Source organism: Macrotis lagotis, chromosome X (assembly GCF_037893015.1).
Source record: "Macrotis lagotis isolate mMagLag1 chromosome X, bilby.v1.9.chrom.fasta, whole genome shotgun sequence".
In the NCBI taxonomy this organism is placed as follows: Eukaryota; Metazoa; Chordata; class Mammalia; order Peramelemorphia; family Peramelidae; genus Macrotis; species Macrotis lagotis.
Genome location: NC_133666.1, coordinates 636,443,162 through 636,460,681, shown reverse-complemented (window position 1 = coordinate 636,460,681; position 17,520 = coordinate 636,443,162). Strand labels below are relative to the sequence as shown.

The window sequence follows — 17,520 nt, the reverse complement described above, 5'->3', positions numbered from 1 at the left end:
TCAGGAAGATGAGTCTTCCTGACTCCAGGCCCGGGTCCTATTTCTGTCCACTGTGACACCTAGCTCCCCACAAAACCCCAGAGTAATGCTTGGTAAGATACTGCCTAACACAACTGAGAGTAAGTAGAATACAAAGATGACAGGAGAGAGGGAGACTTAAGAGTGAAGGAGAGGATCCCACCAGATTCACAGAGGTGTCATGGAATGAAAAACCTGGGACATGCTGCTAGAAATTCCCACTGGATTTAGCATTCACCAACCCAGTGGGCAACTGTGGGGATAGGCATTTTGCAGGGGAAGGAGGCTTGGCATGGGAAATGTTTGGGTTCTAAATTCTTCCACTCATTGGTTTGGCCATTTCTTCTTTTGGAAAAATGGGGCACGAGAAGGATATAAGAAGGTGGCTGTGTCAGTGCATGCTTCACATACCTGTGACCTGCAGCTGTTGGCGAGAAAGCAACAGGCGTTGAAGGTCTTCTTCTGATTCCACCACATGAGCATCAAAGGGCAGTTCATGAGTGGTGAGCAACCTGGGGCTGTACTTGCCAGCATCATAGTCATCTAGGCTCTGCTGGATCAAGTCTTCCTCCGTCAGTACTGCTTCCCCCTCACCCTCGCCCTCAGCTCTGGCCTCTCCTTGAGCTTCTGGCTCCTTTAAGGTACCAGAGGTAGAAGGACCCTGTTGCGTCTGACCTCGTTCTTCAGGCTCTGACCTAGAGGTAGAAGGGGTGAGGTAAGTGAGCGTCTAAAGTTAACCCCCTGTGACCTGCATGGAACTTCATACAGAAACTTCTTGGTGACTGCAGCACAGTAACCCTCATCCAGGTCTTAGATTCTGGTGGAAGAAGACACAGAGGAGTTTGGGAGAGACTGTGGTGACTCTCCGTGTTGGCCCATTTAAAAGCTCCAAACTACCTCACCTTTCCTGAGTGACCCCCTGGTCCATCAGTTAGGAATTTCTCTGACCTCTTTTGTGTCTAGTTCTCTTCTTAGATTGGTTCCCTTCTCAGGGGAACAAATCAAATCCTGTGGGAAAAACTCAGGGGACCTGAGATTAAGTCTCAGAGTCTCTCCTCCTAGATAACAAACAGGCATGGGACAGAAAAAAAAAGGCATTCAAACAACTCAGAGTGAATATTCTGAGTATCTTGTGTCCCCTTCCCTACAGCCCAAGTCATGGGTGACTTGTTGGATAAACAGGGAAAAGAAATAATAAAGCCTTTATATATTCCACCTCTTCCTACAGAAGAAAAACCCTGGTGTCTCAGGGAACACATACCTTTCGCTAGGAGATGATGACTCTTTCTTGATGATGGGGAATAGGGGTTCGCTCTCAACACCTTGCTCCTGTTTCAGCTTGTACAATTTCTGCCGGAGTACATCCTGGTGACGCTCACGGAGCCTGAAAAATAGGAGGCCAGAGGGTGATTCCTCTGCATGCACTATAATAGACTTTTCTTCTGTTCAAATTCTGTCCTGAGGAACTTTATCTTCTCAGGTGTGACTGAAAGCTGTCCAGGGATCATGCACAGGTAAAAAGAAAACCCGAATTAGTGGGTCAAGAAGTTCAATGGCAACATAATTAGCTCAGCATGGAATGGGAACTTACTAAGGCTCCTAGCATGTAGAATAATGTAAATTCAAATTCTAATTCAGCATCTAGTGCGCAAAAAAGGCTGTGTTGGATACTGGGGGAAGACATCATTTCAATGAGCATAGTGCCTAGTGAGGGATGAGACCCAAATGTAGACATCTGTAGTATCTATCACATATTCTATTTCAGTGCATGAGAGAGATACAGAGAAAAGTGTTCTTGGAGGTCAGACAATCTTGGGGGGCACCTTCATTGTATCCTGGGTACATGTCCTGGGAAGATGGCCAATCTCATAATTATTCATGTCACGTGATGAGAAAGGGGCAGGCAGGGGCAGAAGGACACAACTGACCTCTTCAAGTATTTAAAGGTCATCCCTGGAAGAGGAATTAGATTTATTCAGTTTGTCTGGAGAAGCCAGAATTAGAAACAATGGACAGAAATTAGACATTTCAGCACAATGTAAGGAAACTAATCCTTGCAATCAGAACCCAAACAAGGGAGGCCAGGTTGCTTCATCCTGGAGCACTTTTCCAGTGCTAGATGGCCACTGAGGAGATGCTGGGAGCTAGGATTGGAAGGACAGGCAGGAGATCAATGAACAAAGAGAAGAGGATGCTCAGGTGTGGATGGGAGCAGGAATGGGGCAGTAGAGGCTCTACCTAGAGCCCAATCTTGTTGGAACATTTGTGGGGAGAGTGTGAGATAAGGGACAGAAACTTGTTACAGTGGTACCAAAGGTGATGGGTCTGAGGACAGTGAAGTAGCACAGGAGCTATTTTTCTCAGGTCTGACTTCTGGTTCTACCTATGTAGTCCTGGGCGGGTCACTTCTCTCTTAAGTCTCAGCTTTGTTAGAGCAGATCACCTCTAAGGTTCCTCTGAGCTCTATGATCCTACTGACCAGTAGTTTGGGTTAATCCCACCCCTGAAGTTCCAGAATGCTTTTCAAAGGATTCAAAGCAATTTTATGCATTTTGATTTATCTTGAAAGGAGCTAAGAGATACTATCTCTGTTGACTAATGTAGGGGAAAGCAGGATCAGAAGAGGTTTTTCAGTATTTTGCCCCCAAATCTCAGAAGAATTTGCCAAATTGTGCTCAGAGGCTTGCCTGCTTCTGCCTCCTCCTTGTCCCCAACTCCTTCTACCCCCAGTCCCTCACCTGGCTCTGGCCATGTGTCCTTTCAGTTGCTGCAGCAGACTCTCCCAGTAGCCAATATCCAGGTTGGGGCCCCCTGCCCGGATCTTGCCCTCAATGCCCTGGAAGATCACCTGAAGCTGACTGTAGGTCTTTCCTCTGAATACTGATTGTACATCAGAACTAACAGAAGCATTTACCCCTTCTCGGCGCTCACCTGTGGAGAAAGGAGGAGAAGCCTATCTGTAAGTTGGAGCTTTGCAGACTTCAGACTTTGCTAGTAGTACCCTGGGATTCTTCTCTCCTTGTATTCAATACTTCCCTCGCTCCCCTAATAGGTAACCACCCATACTCCACCAGTGCCAGTCTCCTCAGGCCCACAAACATGAAAAGCTCTCCATTTTTATCTTTGATCATTCTTTTTTCATAAAATTTGTTGTTCACAATTCCTATCATCTGATTGGGGTACAAAGAATGCCCATCTCTAAGTAACCACACACAATGGCCTTTACTTAAGCCTCTCCATTCTTAGCCTCACTTCAGCATGACTCTGCCAACCATCCTTTGCTAAAGAAGATTCTTTTCTGGGTTCTTGTGATGAGAAGGCCACTCCTTTTAAGTCTTCTTGGCTGTCTTGGGACCTCTTTCTTCTCTCTAGGCTATGATTTTTGATGATCTCAAGAGTTCCACTCAGTTAAACTACTATTTCTATTCAAATGACTTCCTGGGAATCATTTGTGAGCTTCTTGAGAGCTAAGACCATCTTTTACTTTTCTTTGTATCACTTAATAAAATGCCTGGCTCTCTATATAGTAGGTTCTTAATAAGCATTTGTTGACTGGCTTGTTGACTGCATGTTTTGATTTTATTTATTTGTGAAAAAGTTGTTCCCCTGATAGGATGTAAGTGCTTTAAGGGCAGGGATTGTTTTTAGTATCATCTGTATCAGTCACCTGGAACTGGAACCATTTTTGTTTTTACTCAGTAGATAGTCAAGCTACATCTGGATATGTGCTCTAGCGGACAATATGTGGGACTTTAGATAGCAACTAGTCCAACCTTCTCTTTTTTTACAGATGAGGAAACAGGCCCAGCAGGGTTAAGAAACTTACCCAAGTGACATAGGTAATATGTGGCAGAGGCAGAATGAGAACACAGGTTCCCAGTCTCTCAATTCATTGCTCACTGAACTTGAAAGTAAGAGACTCAAGTTTTAGTTCAAGCTCTTCTGTTAATTACATCTTGATTAAGTCACTTGACCTCTCTGGGACTCAGTGTCCTCATCTGTAAAAAGACAGGGTTGAACTAGATCTTTAAGAATGCTTCCGGTTCTCATAAATCTGTTAGTTAGATTGTAAGCTTCTCAAAGGCATCCTAAGCACTTAGCACAATGGTCCATAGTAGACACTTAATAAATGTTTACTGCATGACTGTATCAATGAAGTGAATTCAGAATAAAACCTGTCCTAGCAGCTCCCCCCAGTGGCCATAAGGAGAAATCGCAACAATATGGGTCAATGCCATTTCAATGCTACTCTTCAGCTTAAAAATAGCGAGCTAGAAAGAACCTTCAAGATAAGATAATCCAGTGCAATGCCTTTGTTTTCCTATTGCGCACCTGCGTGCGTGCATGCGTGCATGTGTGTGTGTGTGTGTAGGTAATCCCAGCTTACATAGGAGAAGGGACTTTCCCTGAATTGCATCATAAATCCTGTAGGACTGGGATGGAGACCTGGGTTGCCTGCCTTCCTATCCCAAGCTTTTTTCTACACCCTTGCTTAAAACAAAAAGCAATCCTGGGGAAACTCCTTCTCTCCTACTGCCTCCCTGAATGATTGATCAGTGCCTTTAAGTCTGTGGACCCAATAGTTACCTGGCCCCTTTCCAGAAGCCTCAAGCTTTCGGAGTTTGGAGATCTCATCCTCTGTAATGATGGTCATATCTCTCCAAAAATCTACATTCTTGCCTTGTTCCAATTCCATGTAAACCTACAATTACAAGAACAAAGATGCAGACTCCGAGGAACTGCCAAGCATCACCTAGGAAGGGGCTTACTGTCTAATCTTGGAAGAATGAAAGGAAAGCAAGTCAAAGAGGAAAACCTTTCCTGGAAAAGGTGGATATTCAGTTGGCCTTTAAAGGATAAGGAAGTTTTGTAAAGTCCACAAGAGCCACAGCTTTCTAGGTTTACAGGAGTGAGAATAGGCACCAATCTCAGAGATGATTTAGTTTGATCTGCTCAGTTTATTGAGAGGAAACAGGCCTAGAGACATTAACTATCTTGCCAAAGTCATCTGTCCATCCGTCTGTTTATCTATAAATAATCAGCCATTTATTAATGGCTCAATACACGTACATAGTTTAATGCTAGGCTGCAGGCAGAAGCTAAAAAATTAGTATTGTCTTTGTCACGGTTTTGCTAGAGCTTATATTCCAGCATATACCCTATTACGACCCAAATATGTATTAAGTGGTCACTATAAAGCAACAATGAATAAGAGATGGAAGAAAAGACCCCTTCTGAATGGGGAGATCTATCTGGGAAGGCAGTATCTGAAGGGTAAAAGTAAGGCAGAAACCAGAGGAAGAGAGGGAGGGTAAGGCATTCTCAATCTAGGGAATAATGTGAGTAAAAGGGTAGAGCCAGGAGAATACAGTATATGAATGGGGGCAGAGAGACTGGCAGAGAGGATAAAGTCACAAATTGGGTGAACGAGGGACTTTTCCCCAGCTGGATGCTTTGTTTTTGGCAAAGATGGGTCCCTGGGCAAGTGAGGAAATCTGCTTTGAGAGGAGCTCAGCCGGGCAGTGATAGTGAATACCTGTATGTCTTCCAGAAGGTCTTCCATGTCTGACACTGTGAGACCATTGAGGAAGGTGTAGGGCTCATGCATCTCCACAGCTAGGTCATCATCCTCTGCACTGATGTATTTGGCTAAGAGATCAATAGGCTTGGCTCGTCCATCCCTTATGCGGATTTTAGAACTAAAAAGCAAAGGAGTGAGTTAGCTTTTCAGTGGTTACAGCCTAGGAGATCTGAGTATGGTGTCTGGCTATGGTCCGAGTCTTCAGAGCATATGTATGTACATGGTAAGAGAACCTGTGGGATAAAGAGGTCCATCAACAGAACCCAGTGTCAATCTTTTCTAGTCAGATGGTCAGAGGTAAGTCACTCAACCTTACTGGACAACAGCTCCCATATCTACAAAATGTACCAGCTATCTCAGAGAGGTACTGTGAGCCAAGAACTTGTTAACCTTCAAGCACTAAAACAATGTTGAGCTGTTTGTATGGCCTGTTAAACTTGGTATGTGTCACTGACATAATCATCCTAGGACTCACTGACTATTGGTAAGCTGTGGTAAGAGGATACACAAGCTGGTCAATGCTTGGGGCCAAAGTTCATGGAGGTGGCTAAGTATTAGGCTATCTGCTCTTCCTTTCTTGCCTCCAGAAACTTAAATACTTTTCCTGGGGAAGCTAGGTGGCCCAGTGGCTAAAGCACTGGCCCTGGAGTCAGGAGTACCTGGATTCAAATCCGTCTCAGACACTTAATAATTACCTAGCCGTGTGGCCTTGGGCAAGCCACTTTACCCCATTTGCCTTGCAAAAAAAAAAAAGAAAAGCACACACACACACAAAAAGAAAATACTTTCCCTCAATGTAAAGACAGTAAGGGGGAAAAGTAGGGAAGAGAAAAGCCCACAAATTCAGCTGCCTTCGAATTCTCCCAAATGGGTGAGAAAACGTCCCTCAATTCTGTAATCTTGGACAATGAGCTCACATACCAAGATGGGGCTTCAAAGTGCTTTGCTTAATCCCTCTTAGGCTTGTATCTTTGATTAGCCTGTGGTGACCCTGTTTTCATTACTAGTATATTTGAGCTGGTTTTGGAGTACTTCCCATTTTGCTAAGGACAAAATTCCTCTCTTTCTCTCAATTACTCAATATACTTTATTTCTGATATGGTAACTCCAGGAATAATGGAGCTTAGTACTCAAAGCCATAGCCCAGCCCAGGTCCCACCCATTGACACAATGCTTCAGACATTTTCCTTCCCTCCTGGGCTCCTAAGCACACACCGAAGTTTGGCTTGTTGAAGGTGGAAGTTGTCTTCCTGTTCCTCCCATGTTTTGAAGTGCTCTGCCTCCTTCTCTCTCTGCAACATCTCTAGCTCTTGTTCTCGCATGGCTTTCTCCCTCTCTCGTTCCAAACGCAGCTGCTTCACCTGCAAAATGGAGAGGGAACCATCATTAGGGTGGGGTGGCAGAGCTGAGGGGAGAAAATAAGCTATTAGTAAGGAAATTCAGAAAGGGGGGGGGGGGTCCCTGAGGGCCAAGACACTGGGCCTGGCCTTGGCAGTAGGGCTTGGCTGAACTCCTACCTTCTGCAGTTCGAGTCGATTGTCTTCTTGGATTCTCTTGTTTCTCTCCTTCAGCTCCTTCTCTTCCAGGTGGCTGATCCCCTTCTTCTCTAGTGCCTGGAAAAGGCAAACACATGACCAGCTGAATTCCAGTTCAGTATCTGCAAAGGACCCTCATCACTGCCTTATGCAAATTCACCAGGAGAGAAAAGAGCAATTTGGAGTGAGAGATTTTCATGTCCTCTTAGTTTTTTATTACATTCTGCTGATTGTAGGATCCTAGAACCTGGAGTTGGAAGTAACCTTTGTAGATCAACTAAAGCTAGATTTTATAAAAGAGAAAACTTAAAAATTTTTGTTTGTTTGTTTATTTGCAGGAAACTTTAAGGTCTCATGATAATGTGCCCAAGCGGGTTTTAAGAATCCTGATGTTCCTTTTATTACACCAGAGCTTCTTCCAAGTATATGGAAATAAAGATATAATGAAGTACCACTTTTCCCTTCCAAGTTCATGGACCCTCTACAATCTGTACATGGACTCCTTGGGGGTCTGAGAGCACAAGGATGAGAACCTTTATGCTATATTATACTGATTTTCTAAAAGAAGATGCTTTCACGAAACCTTTCTAAACCAAAAAACTTAGCACTTCCTGATCCCTACATGGGAACTGCCCTGGTTGTTCTTCTTACCCTCTCTATGCTCTGGGCATAGTAACCAAATCAGTAGTGAAAAGGTGTGTCCTGTGCATCAGCTCACTGTCCCCTGATGCCTACTATCAAAGCTTCCATGAGCTGCTTTCTCCTAAGAGATGCTCCTTGAAAGCAGGGAGGGGTGGAGGGGTGTTTTTCTTTTAATATTTTCATCCCCAGTGCTTATAAATACTTAATAAATGTTCATTCACTGAAGAATCTTTTTTTTTTTTAGGTTTTTGCAAGGCAAACGGGGTTAAGTGGCTTGCCCAAGGCCATGCAGCTAGGTAATTATTAAGTGTCTGAGACTCGACTTGAACCCAGGTACCCCTGACTCCAGGGCAAGTGCTTTATCCACTGCGCCACATAGCCTCCCTTCACTGAAGAATCTTAAGATCTTTTGTGGAGATTATTAGGATTATTTTGCTGGATAGGATAAGGGCTAGTTGGATATTACAGGGAAGTTTCAGCCTGATAAACAATCAGAACTATTTAAAAACAGATTAGGTTGGTCAGCTAGGAGGTATAGTGCATAGAGAACCAGCCCTGGAATCAGGAGAACCTGAGTTCAAATCTGGCCTCAGACACTTAATAATTGCCTAGCTGAGTGACTATGGGTAAGTCACTTAAAGCCACTGCCTTAAATAAATAAAATTTTAAAATAAAAAAAAACCAGATTAGATTGCCTAGAGAGGTAGTGAGTAAATCGTTTGTAATTGTTAAGTACAGGATGAATTTCTACTTGTTGGTGGAGTTAGTTTAGATGATTAGAAGTTCCCCCTGTCTATGGAATCCTGTGGGGGAGGATGCAAAAGATTTTGAAGGAAGGGGGCAGCTAGTTGGTGAAATGGATAGAGAACTGGCCCTGGAATCAGGAGGACCCGAGTTCAAATTCTGCCTAATTGCCTGGCTGTGTGACCCTGGGCAAGTCACTTAATCCCCTTGCCTTGCCCCCCCCACCCAAAAAAAAGATTTTTGAAGGAAGAATATAAAGAGTGAAGCAACTGACAAAATGGTTAAAGACACATGGAGGAGTTAAAAGACCAGAAATGAACCATTAAAATAAAGCACAAAGAATCATGGACTGGGAGTCAGGCTATTGTCTACCATCAATGACTGTAAATGTAGCCTTGGAAGATATTTCTCATAAAATGTCAATTTCTGGAAGGCAAGAATTATTTAATTTTTGTATTTGTGTGCCCAGAGAAAATGTTTAATAAATGCTTATTGATTGGTTGCCCATTCTGAGCCACAATTACCTTACTTGATCAAATAGGTTATTCAATGTGATGATCTCTGGGTTTCTGCTCACTATGAAGATGGTCTGATTTGCTACCCTTACCCAGTAGCACTGTTACACATCCTATCCCTCTCACCTTGTTCCATATGAAAGTTCCTAGCAGATTATTGTCTCCAAAGGGATTGTCAGTATTGGTGTAGCCCATGTACTCTTCACCCCAGCCCATCTTTTCCCTCTTCTTCCGTTCTTTGGCCTCCTTCTTTGCCAGTCTCCGAGCCCGTTTCTCCTCAGGTGTCTCAAAGGCCTTCATCAACTCTTCTTGCTGTTTTTTCTCTTCCTTTAGCTGCCGTCGTTCCTGGAGGCTCAATTTCTTTTCCAGGGCCTCTTGAGGGCTCTGTGAGCGGAGTGGTGATGGTGACAAAGAAGACACCGAGGAGGGAGATGATCTGTAATCATGATGTCTCCTCCTATGTCTGCTCTTGTGATCCCTCCTTGGTTCACTCCCACAATCTGACTGGGAAGGCTCCCGGGATCGGGGTCGTGACTTCCTTGGGCTTCTACGGTCCCTTTCAGAGGACTGATTTTTCTTTGATTTCCTCCTATGTCGCTCTTCCTCAGAATCTGATCTGTGGAATAAATAAAAGTATCTTTCACTATGAACTATACTAAGGGTTTTACTATCTATTCAAGTTGAGGTTGTATGACATAAAGCTGGTAGGCCAGGGAGAAACTTCCCACATTGTTCACAGATCAAAGAATGTCAGAGAAAATTATAAGGATAATTAACCATTATCTAGTCAAATCCTATATTTCTTGCCTTCTCAGTGGATAGGAAAGGTGGTGAAGGAGGGAGAGAATTTGGAACTCAACTTAAAAAAAAAAAGAATGCAAAAATAAACAATGAATTTATTATTATTATTACTATTACAAGGAGTCATATTTGAACTATGAAATATGACAGAGATTTAGGGGAATGAGAATCATGCCTAGAATAGAGTTTTTAATACGTATCTCTTAATTAAAAAGAAAAGGATTAGTGAAAGTAAGGGCAGAGCAACACCGGACATTAAAAAGATAAACTCTTATAAGAAATATGGGAACAAGAGGAAGCATGACAAAGTATAACTGGGTATAGATCTACAGTTAAAAACTGAAGAGAGGAGTGGCTAGGTGGCACAGTGGATAGAGCACTGGCCCTGGAGTCAGGAGTACCTGTGTTCAAATCCGGTCTCAGACACTTAATAATTACCTAGCCATGTGGCCTTGGGCAAGGCACTTAACCCCATTGCCTTGCAAAAACCTTAAAAAAAAACCCAAAGAGATACTGTCATTGTTTAGCTCAAAGTTGTCCAAAATGTGGCCTGCAGGGTGATTTTCTGTGGCCCACCTGTAGGTTTACTAAATGCTTTAGTAAATGAAGCTGAGCTACCACAGAGCTCTCACTAAAGCAAATCAAAATATATTGTCTGTTGTTTCAATAAAAACTTTTAAAAGTAAGGTTGGACAGCCTTGGTATAGATTATAGACCACTTGGACAGAAAGGAAATAAATGTTTGGTTAAAAAGATCACAAGGCAGACAGCTTCAATTACCTGGTTGTCTGTAAAAGTTCTCTGCCCAAAGTAGGGTGGTAAACAATTTTTTTGATTTTTCTTAAGAACTTCATCCTTAAAGAAAGTAGGGGCAATGGGGGTAACAGAGGCAAGAGGTTTTGGAGTCCAAGGAGATGGGCTCAAATTGTGCCTCTGATGCTGCATGTGAGACAGAGGGCCAATCCTTTATGGTCACTCTCGCAGTAGATAGATGGAACACTACAAGGACAAAACATCATATACATTGCCAGACAAGGTTTCTTATTGGTTATTTTTAATTTTTTGTGTCACAGGAAGGATTCAAAGGAGGTACTGTGAATTGACAGATGCAAATGATCAAAGAAATCACAATAATTAAGAGTATTTTAAAAGTGATATTGAGGAAAAGAGGATAATCAAAGGAGTCTAATCAATGACAGACTCATTTATTTTCCTTTTCTCCACTCAGGAAGACTAAAATGGCTAATAAACTCAAGGCAACAGAGAGAATAAGAGTACCTACCTCCTACTCTTTACTAAATGGGCCTAGATAAAAACTGTATCATGGAATACACTGAAAGACTGGTAGACATTTCTGCTAGATTACTGAGGGGTAGATCATAGAGAGCAGAAAATGTACTTAAGAAATGAAGAAGAGCAGAGGCATTTCTAATTTCACAAAAGGGAAGAGAATGGGGGGGCTAGGTTGGCGCAGTGTCTAAAGCACTGGTCTTAGAGTCAGGAGTACCTAGGTTCAAATCCAGTCTCAAACACTTAATAATTACCTAGCTGTGTGGCCTTGGGCAAGCCACTTAACCCCATTTGCCTTGTAAAAAAAAGAAAGGGAAGAGTATATTCTGCATATTACTGGCCAGTGAGCTTACTTCTGATTCTTGTCAAAATTCTAGAATTACTATTAAAGTTGGCGAATTCTTGACTGAACTGATAGATCAGGGGAATGCTGGTCTGCATGGATTTTAGAAAAACATTAGGCAAAATATCTCGTGCTACACTTGTGGTCAAAATGAAGAGAAATGGGCTAGATGGAAGTATAATTAGGTGGATTTTAAAATCAGAGGCAAAATCAGATCCAAAGAGTAGTCATTAACAATGTGCCGTCAACTTGGTTGGTTGGTACTTTTCCTTCATTATTTAAGAAGACCAAAATAACATCATTATGTTATAGGCAAGCTGCAATGTGTCCAACTGTGGCTGATCAGATCAATTCAAGCTTGGAATGCTCTGTTACAGCTTAGGCACAAATAGATCATGTGAACACCTGGGGTGGGTTCTCTAAACTTTCAAATCTCATGTTTCTTTTGAATAGTTTCAATTCCGCCTTGCTCATAGGGCACAAAACCTCTGCCAGTGTCTCCCACTCTGCACAATCAATTACAAAGTTCTTAAAAGAGACCTTCAGAGTGTCCTTATATCGCTTTTTTGACACCTCCTCTCCCCCTATTCCCCATGAGCACTTGCCCTAGGAGTTCTCCATAAAAGCCTTTTTTGGCAAGTGTACTTGGGAGATCTCAAACTGAAATACTCAGGGACCTGAGCCCTATGCTGTGTAGTTTATCAATGACTTGGATAAAGTTAAAGGTGATATACTTATCAAACCTGAAAATGACAAAATCAGGAGGGGAGGTTAACATGTTGGATGACAAGTCAGAATCCAAAGAGATTCTGGCAGTATAGGATATTAGGTTGAATCTATTAAGTTGAAATTTAGTAAGAATAAATGTAGACTGCAGAAAGATGGGAAATGATATTTTTTACATTTATTGTCTTTATTTATTTACACATTACTAAAATATTCTTGTTGTAAGAGTAAACAATCCCCTCTCACAAAAAAATATAAAACCTCATGAGAAATAAAATGAAAGAGGAAAAAAAATGTGATTCAGTCTGTGTTTTGATACCATCAGCAGCTCTGTCTTTGGGGTGGCTCACATTCTTTATAAATCTATCAGAGAAGTTACTTCCATATTTTTCTACAGTTGCTGTTGCTGATTGTAATTCCCTCCATCCATTCCTCCCCACTACCATTTATTATATTTTCTCTCTCCTTTCACTCTGTCCCTCTTCAAAAATGTGCTGTGGGGTAGCTGAGTGGAACAGTGGACAGAGTATTGGCCCTGGGTCCAGGAGGCCCCCAAGCCTACATCTCACCCCAGAAACCCAGCAACCACCCAGCCCCAGGTCCTGGATAGGCTACCCAATCCCACCATCTCACAAGGTTTAAAACAAAAGTGTTATATCTGACTATCCTCTCCCATGAGCTACCCTCTCCTCTATCACTTAAATCCCCCTCCCCCTGACCCCTTTCTATCCTTTTTTTCTTCTAGATTTCTATACCCTATTGAGTATGTATGCTGCTTCCTCTCTGAGCCATTTCTGATGAGAATGAAGACTCCCTCATTCCCCCTCACCTTCCCCCCTTCTATACTACTGCAAAAACTATTTCTTGGCTCTTTCACAGGAAATATCTTAGCCTATTCCACCTCTCCTTTCTCTTACTTCCAGTACATTTCCCTTTCACCCATTAACTCCATTTTTTTTTTTAGGTTTTTGCAAGGCAAATGGGGTTAAGTGGCTTGCCCAAGGCCACACAGCTAGGTAATTATTAAGTGTCTGAGACCAGATCTGAACCCAGGTACTCCTGACTCCAGGGCTGGTGCTTTATCCACTACGCCACCTAGCCGTCCCTTTATTGACTCCATTTTTACAATACATTATACCTTCAGCTCTCTCCTGTGCTTTGTCTACATATGCTCCTTTTAACTGCTCTAACAAATGAGAAGGTTCATATGAGTATTATCAGTTTCACCTTCCCATGCAGGAACACACAAAGTTCATCATCATTAAATCCCTCATATTTCCCTTCTCACCCACCCTCCTCTCTATGCTTCATCTGAATCCTATACTTAAAGATCAAACTTTCTGTTCAGCTCTGGTGGTTTCAACAGGAACATTTGAAATTTCCCTGTTTCGGTGAAAATCCATCTTTTCCCTGGGAAATGATTTTTAAAGGAAGTATTTATGATAAAGGATTTATTTCCAAAATATATAAAGAACTGAGGCAAATTTATAAGACTGCAAGTCATTCCCCAACTGATAAATGGCCAAAGAATATGAACAGGCAGTTTTCAGATGTAGAAATCAAAATTATCTATAGTCATATGAAAATATACTCTAAAGCGTTATTGATTAGAGAAATGCAAATTAAAGCAACTCTGAGGTACCATCTCACAACTAAAAAGATTGGCTAAAATAACAAAAAAGAAAAATGATCAATGTTGGAAAAGATGTGGGACAACTGGGACACTACTTCACTGTTGGTGGAATTGTGAACTGATCTAACCATTCTGTACAGTAATTTGGAACTCTGCAAAAAGGGCATTAAAATCATGCACACTCTTTGATCCAGCAAAACCTCTACAAGGTCTATATCCCAAAGAGATCATAAAAAAGGGTAAAAGAACCATAAATAAAAAAACATTTATAGGAGCTCTTTTTGTAATAGCAAAGAATTGGAAATTGAGATGTCAATCAATTAGAGAATAGCTAAACAAACTATGATCAATGAAGGTTATGGAGTACTATTGTTTTGTAAGAAATCAAGAGCAGGGCAGCTAGACAGTGCAGTGGATAGAGTACTAGCCCTGGAGTCAGGATGACCTGAGTTCAAATCCAACCCCAGACACTTATTACCTAGCTGTGTGACCTTGGGCAAGTCATTTAACCCTGACTCCTCACATCCAGGACCATTTGATCTATATCTGGCCACTGGAGGAGAAAGTAAGGCTGGTGACTTAGCACAGCCCCACTTCACTCAAATCCAAGTCTTATCATCACCTCCCTGATGTCATGGTTTTCTTCAAGAACAAAGGACAACCATTATTACTTGGAAAGATATTTTTTTAAGCTGAAATGTAAATTTACATTTATTCTTTTTTTTCTAATTTATTCATTTATTTTCCAATTATATGCAAAGATGATTTTCAACATTCATCCTTTTTGCAAGCTTTTGAGTTCCACCACCCTCCCTTCCTGTCCCTTTCCCCATGGCATCAAACAGTCTGATATAAGTTGTACATGTAAAATTTAGTTTAACATATTTCTATATTAGTCAAGTTCTGAAAGAAGAACTAAGAAAGAAAAAAAACACGTTTTTAAAAGTGAACATGGAATGATTTTCTCTGCATTCATTATCCATAGCTTTTTTCCTCTGGATGTGGATGACATTTTCCTTAATGGGGTTGTCCTTGATTCAGCTGATCACTGAATTGCTGAGAGGAGCTGTGTCCATCACAATTGATTATTTCATAATGTTGCTATTAGTGTATATAATATTCTTCTGGTTCTGCTCACTTCACTCAGCATCAGTTCATGCAAATGTTTACATGATTTTCTACAGTCAGGTTGCTCTTGATTTCTTTTTTGTTTGTTTGTTTCCTTTTGCAAGGCAATGATGTCTGAAGCTAGATTCAAACAGTCCTTCTGATTAAGACAGTGCTCTATCCACAGAGCCTACTAGCTGCCCTTTACAAGTACAAGATGGAAGAGGCATACTAGGTAATTGTTTATCTGAGGTTCTTGGTAGACTGAAAATTCAGTATGTCATCAGTGTGATGTGGGTTACCCTGAGAAGCAGAGTACCTAGGATTAGGGAGGTGCTAGTCTGTAGTACTGGATTCAGCCATGGGCACCAAAGCTTAAGAAGAATACTGGTGACTATAGAACCAAGAAAGGTAGAAGGGCAACTAGAATGATGAAGGGTCCTAAATCATGACACATGAGAATCAGCTGTAGGAAGTGGGAATGTTTGGCTTGAAGTAAAGGAGACTTGGGAGTGTCGCCACAGTGAATCTTCCAAAACTTGAAAAACCTGACATATTTAAAGGAGATTAGGTTTGTTCTATACAGCTCCAGAAGGAAGAACTAGGGAAAAACAGGCAGAGATCACTAGGAGACAAATGTTGACCTGATGTTAGGGAAAATGTTGTACTCTCCTACAGACCTTCAAAGAAAGACTGAATGATAGCTTATCTGGGATGCTGAGCAGTCCTTTCCAACATCCAGGAACCAGGAAGTCACTTGCCTATCACAAAGTATGTTAGTGCCAAAGTTAGCAAAAGAAGTCAAGTTTCTTGACTTTTACTTCAGTGATCCCACTGCTGTGTGTACTTGAGTAGGTTCAAAGAGATTATTCTCCTCCAAATATTTACCAGATTGAGGATTCATAATACAGGAAACTTCCAAGTGAAGTTATTCTTTCCCTCTACCAAAACAGGTCAGTCAGTACCTTTTCTCTGAAGTCTTAGAAAACTGCCTAGGGCTCTGAAAAATTTAAGTCACTTATTCAGGGTCATATATCCAGTATTTGTTAAGAGTTCAGACTTAAACACAGGCATTCCTAGCTTCAAGACTGGCTCTCTATCCATTCTGCTATTCTGTCTCTACTAAATGAAAATTTCCATTTTCTTCCAAATCAGAATAAGATATCATGTCAGAAGAGAGCCTGGACCATACTCAGTTGTGACTCAGGTTCCCTTATCTCCCTGGCCTGTGTAATGCTCAAAATCAGACATCAGAATATCCAGGTTGAGACAATGCCTTGAACTAGGGAGGGGGGAACAGTCGAGAAAACTACAAGGTTGTGAACTAGGGTGAAAATGAGGATGATGGAGCCAAGCACTCCAAGAAACAGGAACAGGTTCGTTAGGAAAAGTTGTGGGTTTGGAGCAACAGATATTCATAGTCCTAACCTAGGGACTATCCAGGTGAGTGTTGAGCAGACAAGTAATAAGGTGAGAATGAAATACAGGGTAGAGAGCTGGGCTGGATATAGAGATCTGGAAGTCACAGGCTCATAGCTAGAAGCCTATCTAGTCTAACTGTATAGATGAGGAAACTGAGACTCAAAGAGCCCATGAATTCCAATGTCACTGTCCACATTTTCTACCTTTCTGCCCTCTGATTCTGAGCCAGTGTACCACGTAGCTTCCAAAAATACTTGTTCATTCTGGGTTCTTTGAGGTTCTAGTCACATCTAGAAGGGACATCCATTTGGTGAGGATGGGGAAGGAGGACTAATAATGTCCAGATGGTTGCAAGGCTGTCACGAGGAAGACTGATCAGACTTGCATGACTCGTGGGGGAGGGGCAGAAGCAATGAGTGAAAGTATAAAGAAGTTGGACTCGCTATTCCGTCTTTTTTCTGTTTGGATGTGAGTCTTCTTTCACAACATAACTGATGTGGATCTACGTTTAGCATAGTTATATATGTCTATATTGCATATGACATACATATATAACTTAGATTGCTTTCTGCCAGGGAACGGAGAAAAATTTAAAACTCAAAAACTTGAAAAAAAAAGATTGCATGTAATTGGAAAAATAAATAAAATGTTTAAGGAAAAAAAAAGTGTAAAGAAGCAACCTGAGACTTTCTATCGAACAAAGAGTTCCAGGCTGCCTCTGCGGTGGTTTCCCAGCAGAAGCACCCCCACCCCCACCCCCACCCCCGTCCGGGCTTCGGGGCTGGGTCCGAGGCCGGACTGGAACCCCGTTCCTGCTGCCTCCGCCGCCCCCGCCGCGCCCCCACCCCGCCCCGGCCCGGCCGGTCTCCTCACTCCACTCTCCGCTCCCGGCTCGGCTCCCGGCTCCTTCGGCCCCGGCTCCGGCTCCGCCGCCGCCGCCCCTTCCGCCTCTCGCTGTCTCCGCGTCGCCGTCGTCCATCGCGACTGAGGCTCCGACTCCGGGTCCGGCTTCCGCTTCTACTCCGCCGCCGCCTCCGGCTTCGGGAGGCCGGGGAGCGCGAGCGCGAGCACGAACGCGACAGCGAACCCGACCCGCTCCGACCCATCAGCCAACCCGCATGCAACCATTACCCGCCGCGCGCCCCGAGCAGGAAGCCCCGGAT

General features: G+C 42.6%; 1 protein-coding gene across 1 annotated transcript in view; it reads right to left on the bottom strand.

Annotated features, from left to right (window-relative positions):
- The window catches only part of CACTIN (cactin, spliceosome C complex subunit), a 21,201-nt gene extending 3,681 nt beyond the window's left edge, over positions 1 to 17,520 (bottom strand). Inside the window, exons 1-9 of the mRNA XM_074204140.1 lie at positions 17,231 to 17,520; positions 9,162 to 9,651; positions 7,117 to 7,212; positions 6,815 to 6,960; positions 5,555 to 5,717; positions 4,606 to 4,720; positions 2,757 to 2,949; positions 1,280 to 1,402; positions 430 to 713 (exon numbers count right to left, since the gene is read on the bottom strand). Of these exons, the coding sequence (XP_074060241.1) occupies positions 430 to 713; positions 1,280 to 1,402; positions 2,757 to 2,949; positions 4,606 to 4,720; positions 5,555 to 5,717; positions 6,815 to 6,960; positions 7,117 to 7,212; positions 9,162 to 9,651; positions 17,231 to 17,463 (1,843 nt within the window). The 5' untranslated portion in view covers positions 17,464 to 17,520. The remainder of the gene's footprint in view (positions 1 to 429; positions 714 to 1,279; positions 1,403 to 2,756; positions 2,950 to 4,605; positions 4,721 to 5,554; positions 5,718 to 6,814; positions 6,961 to 7,116; positions 7,213 to 9,161; positions 9,652 to 17,230) is intronic.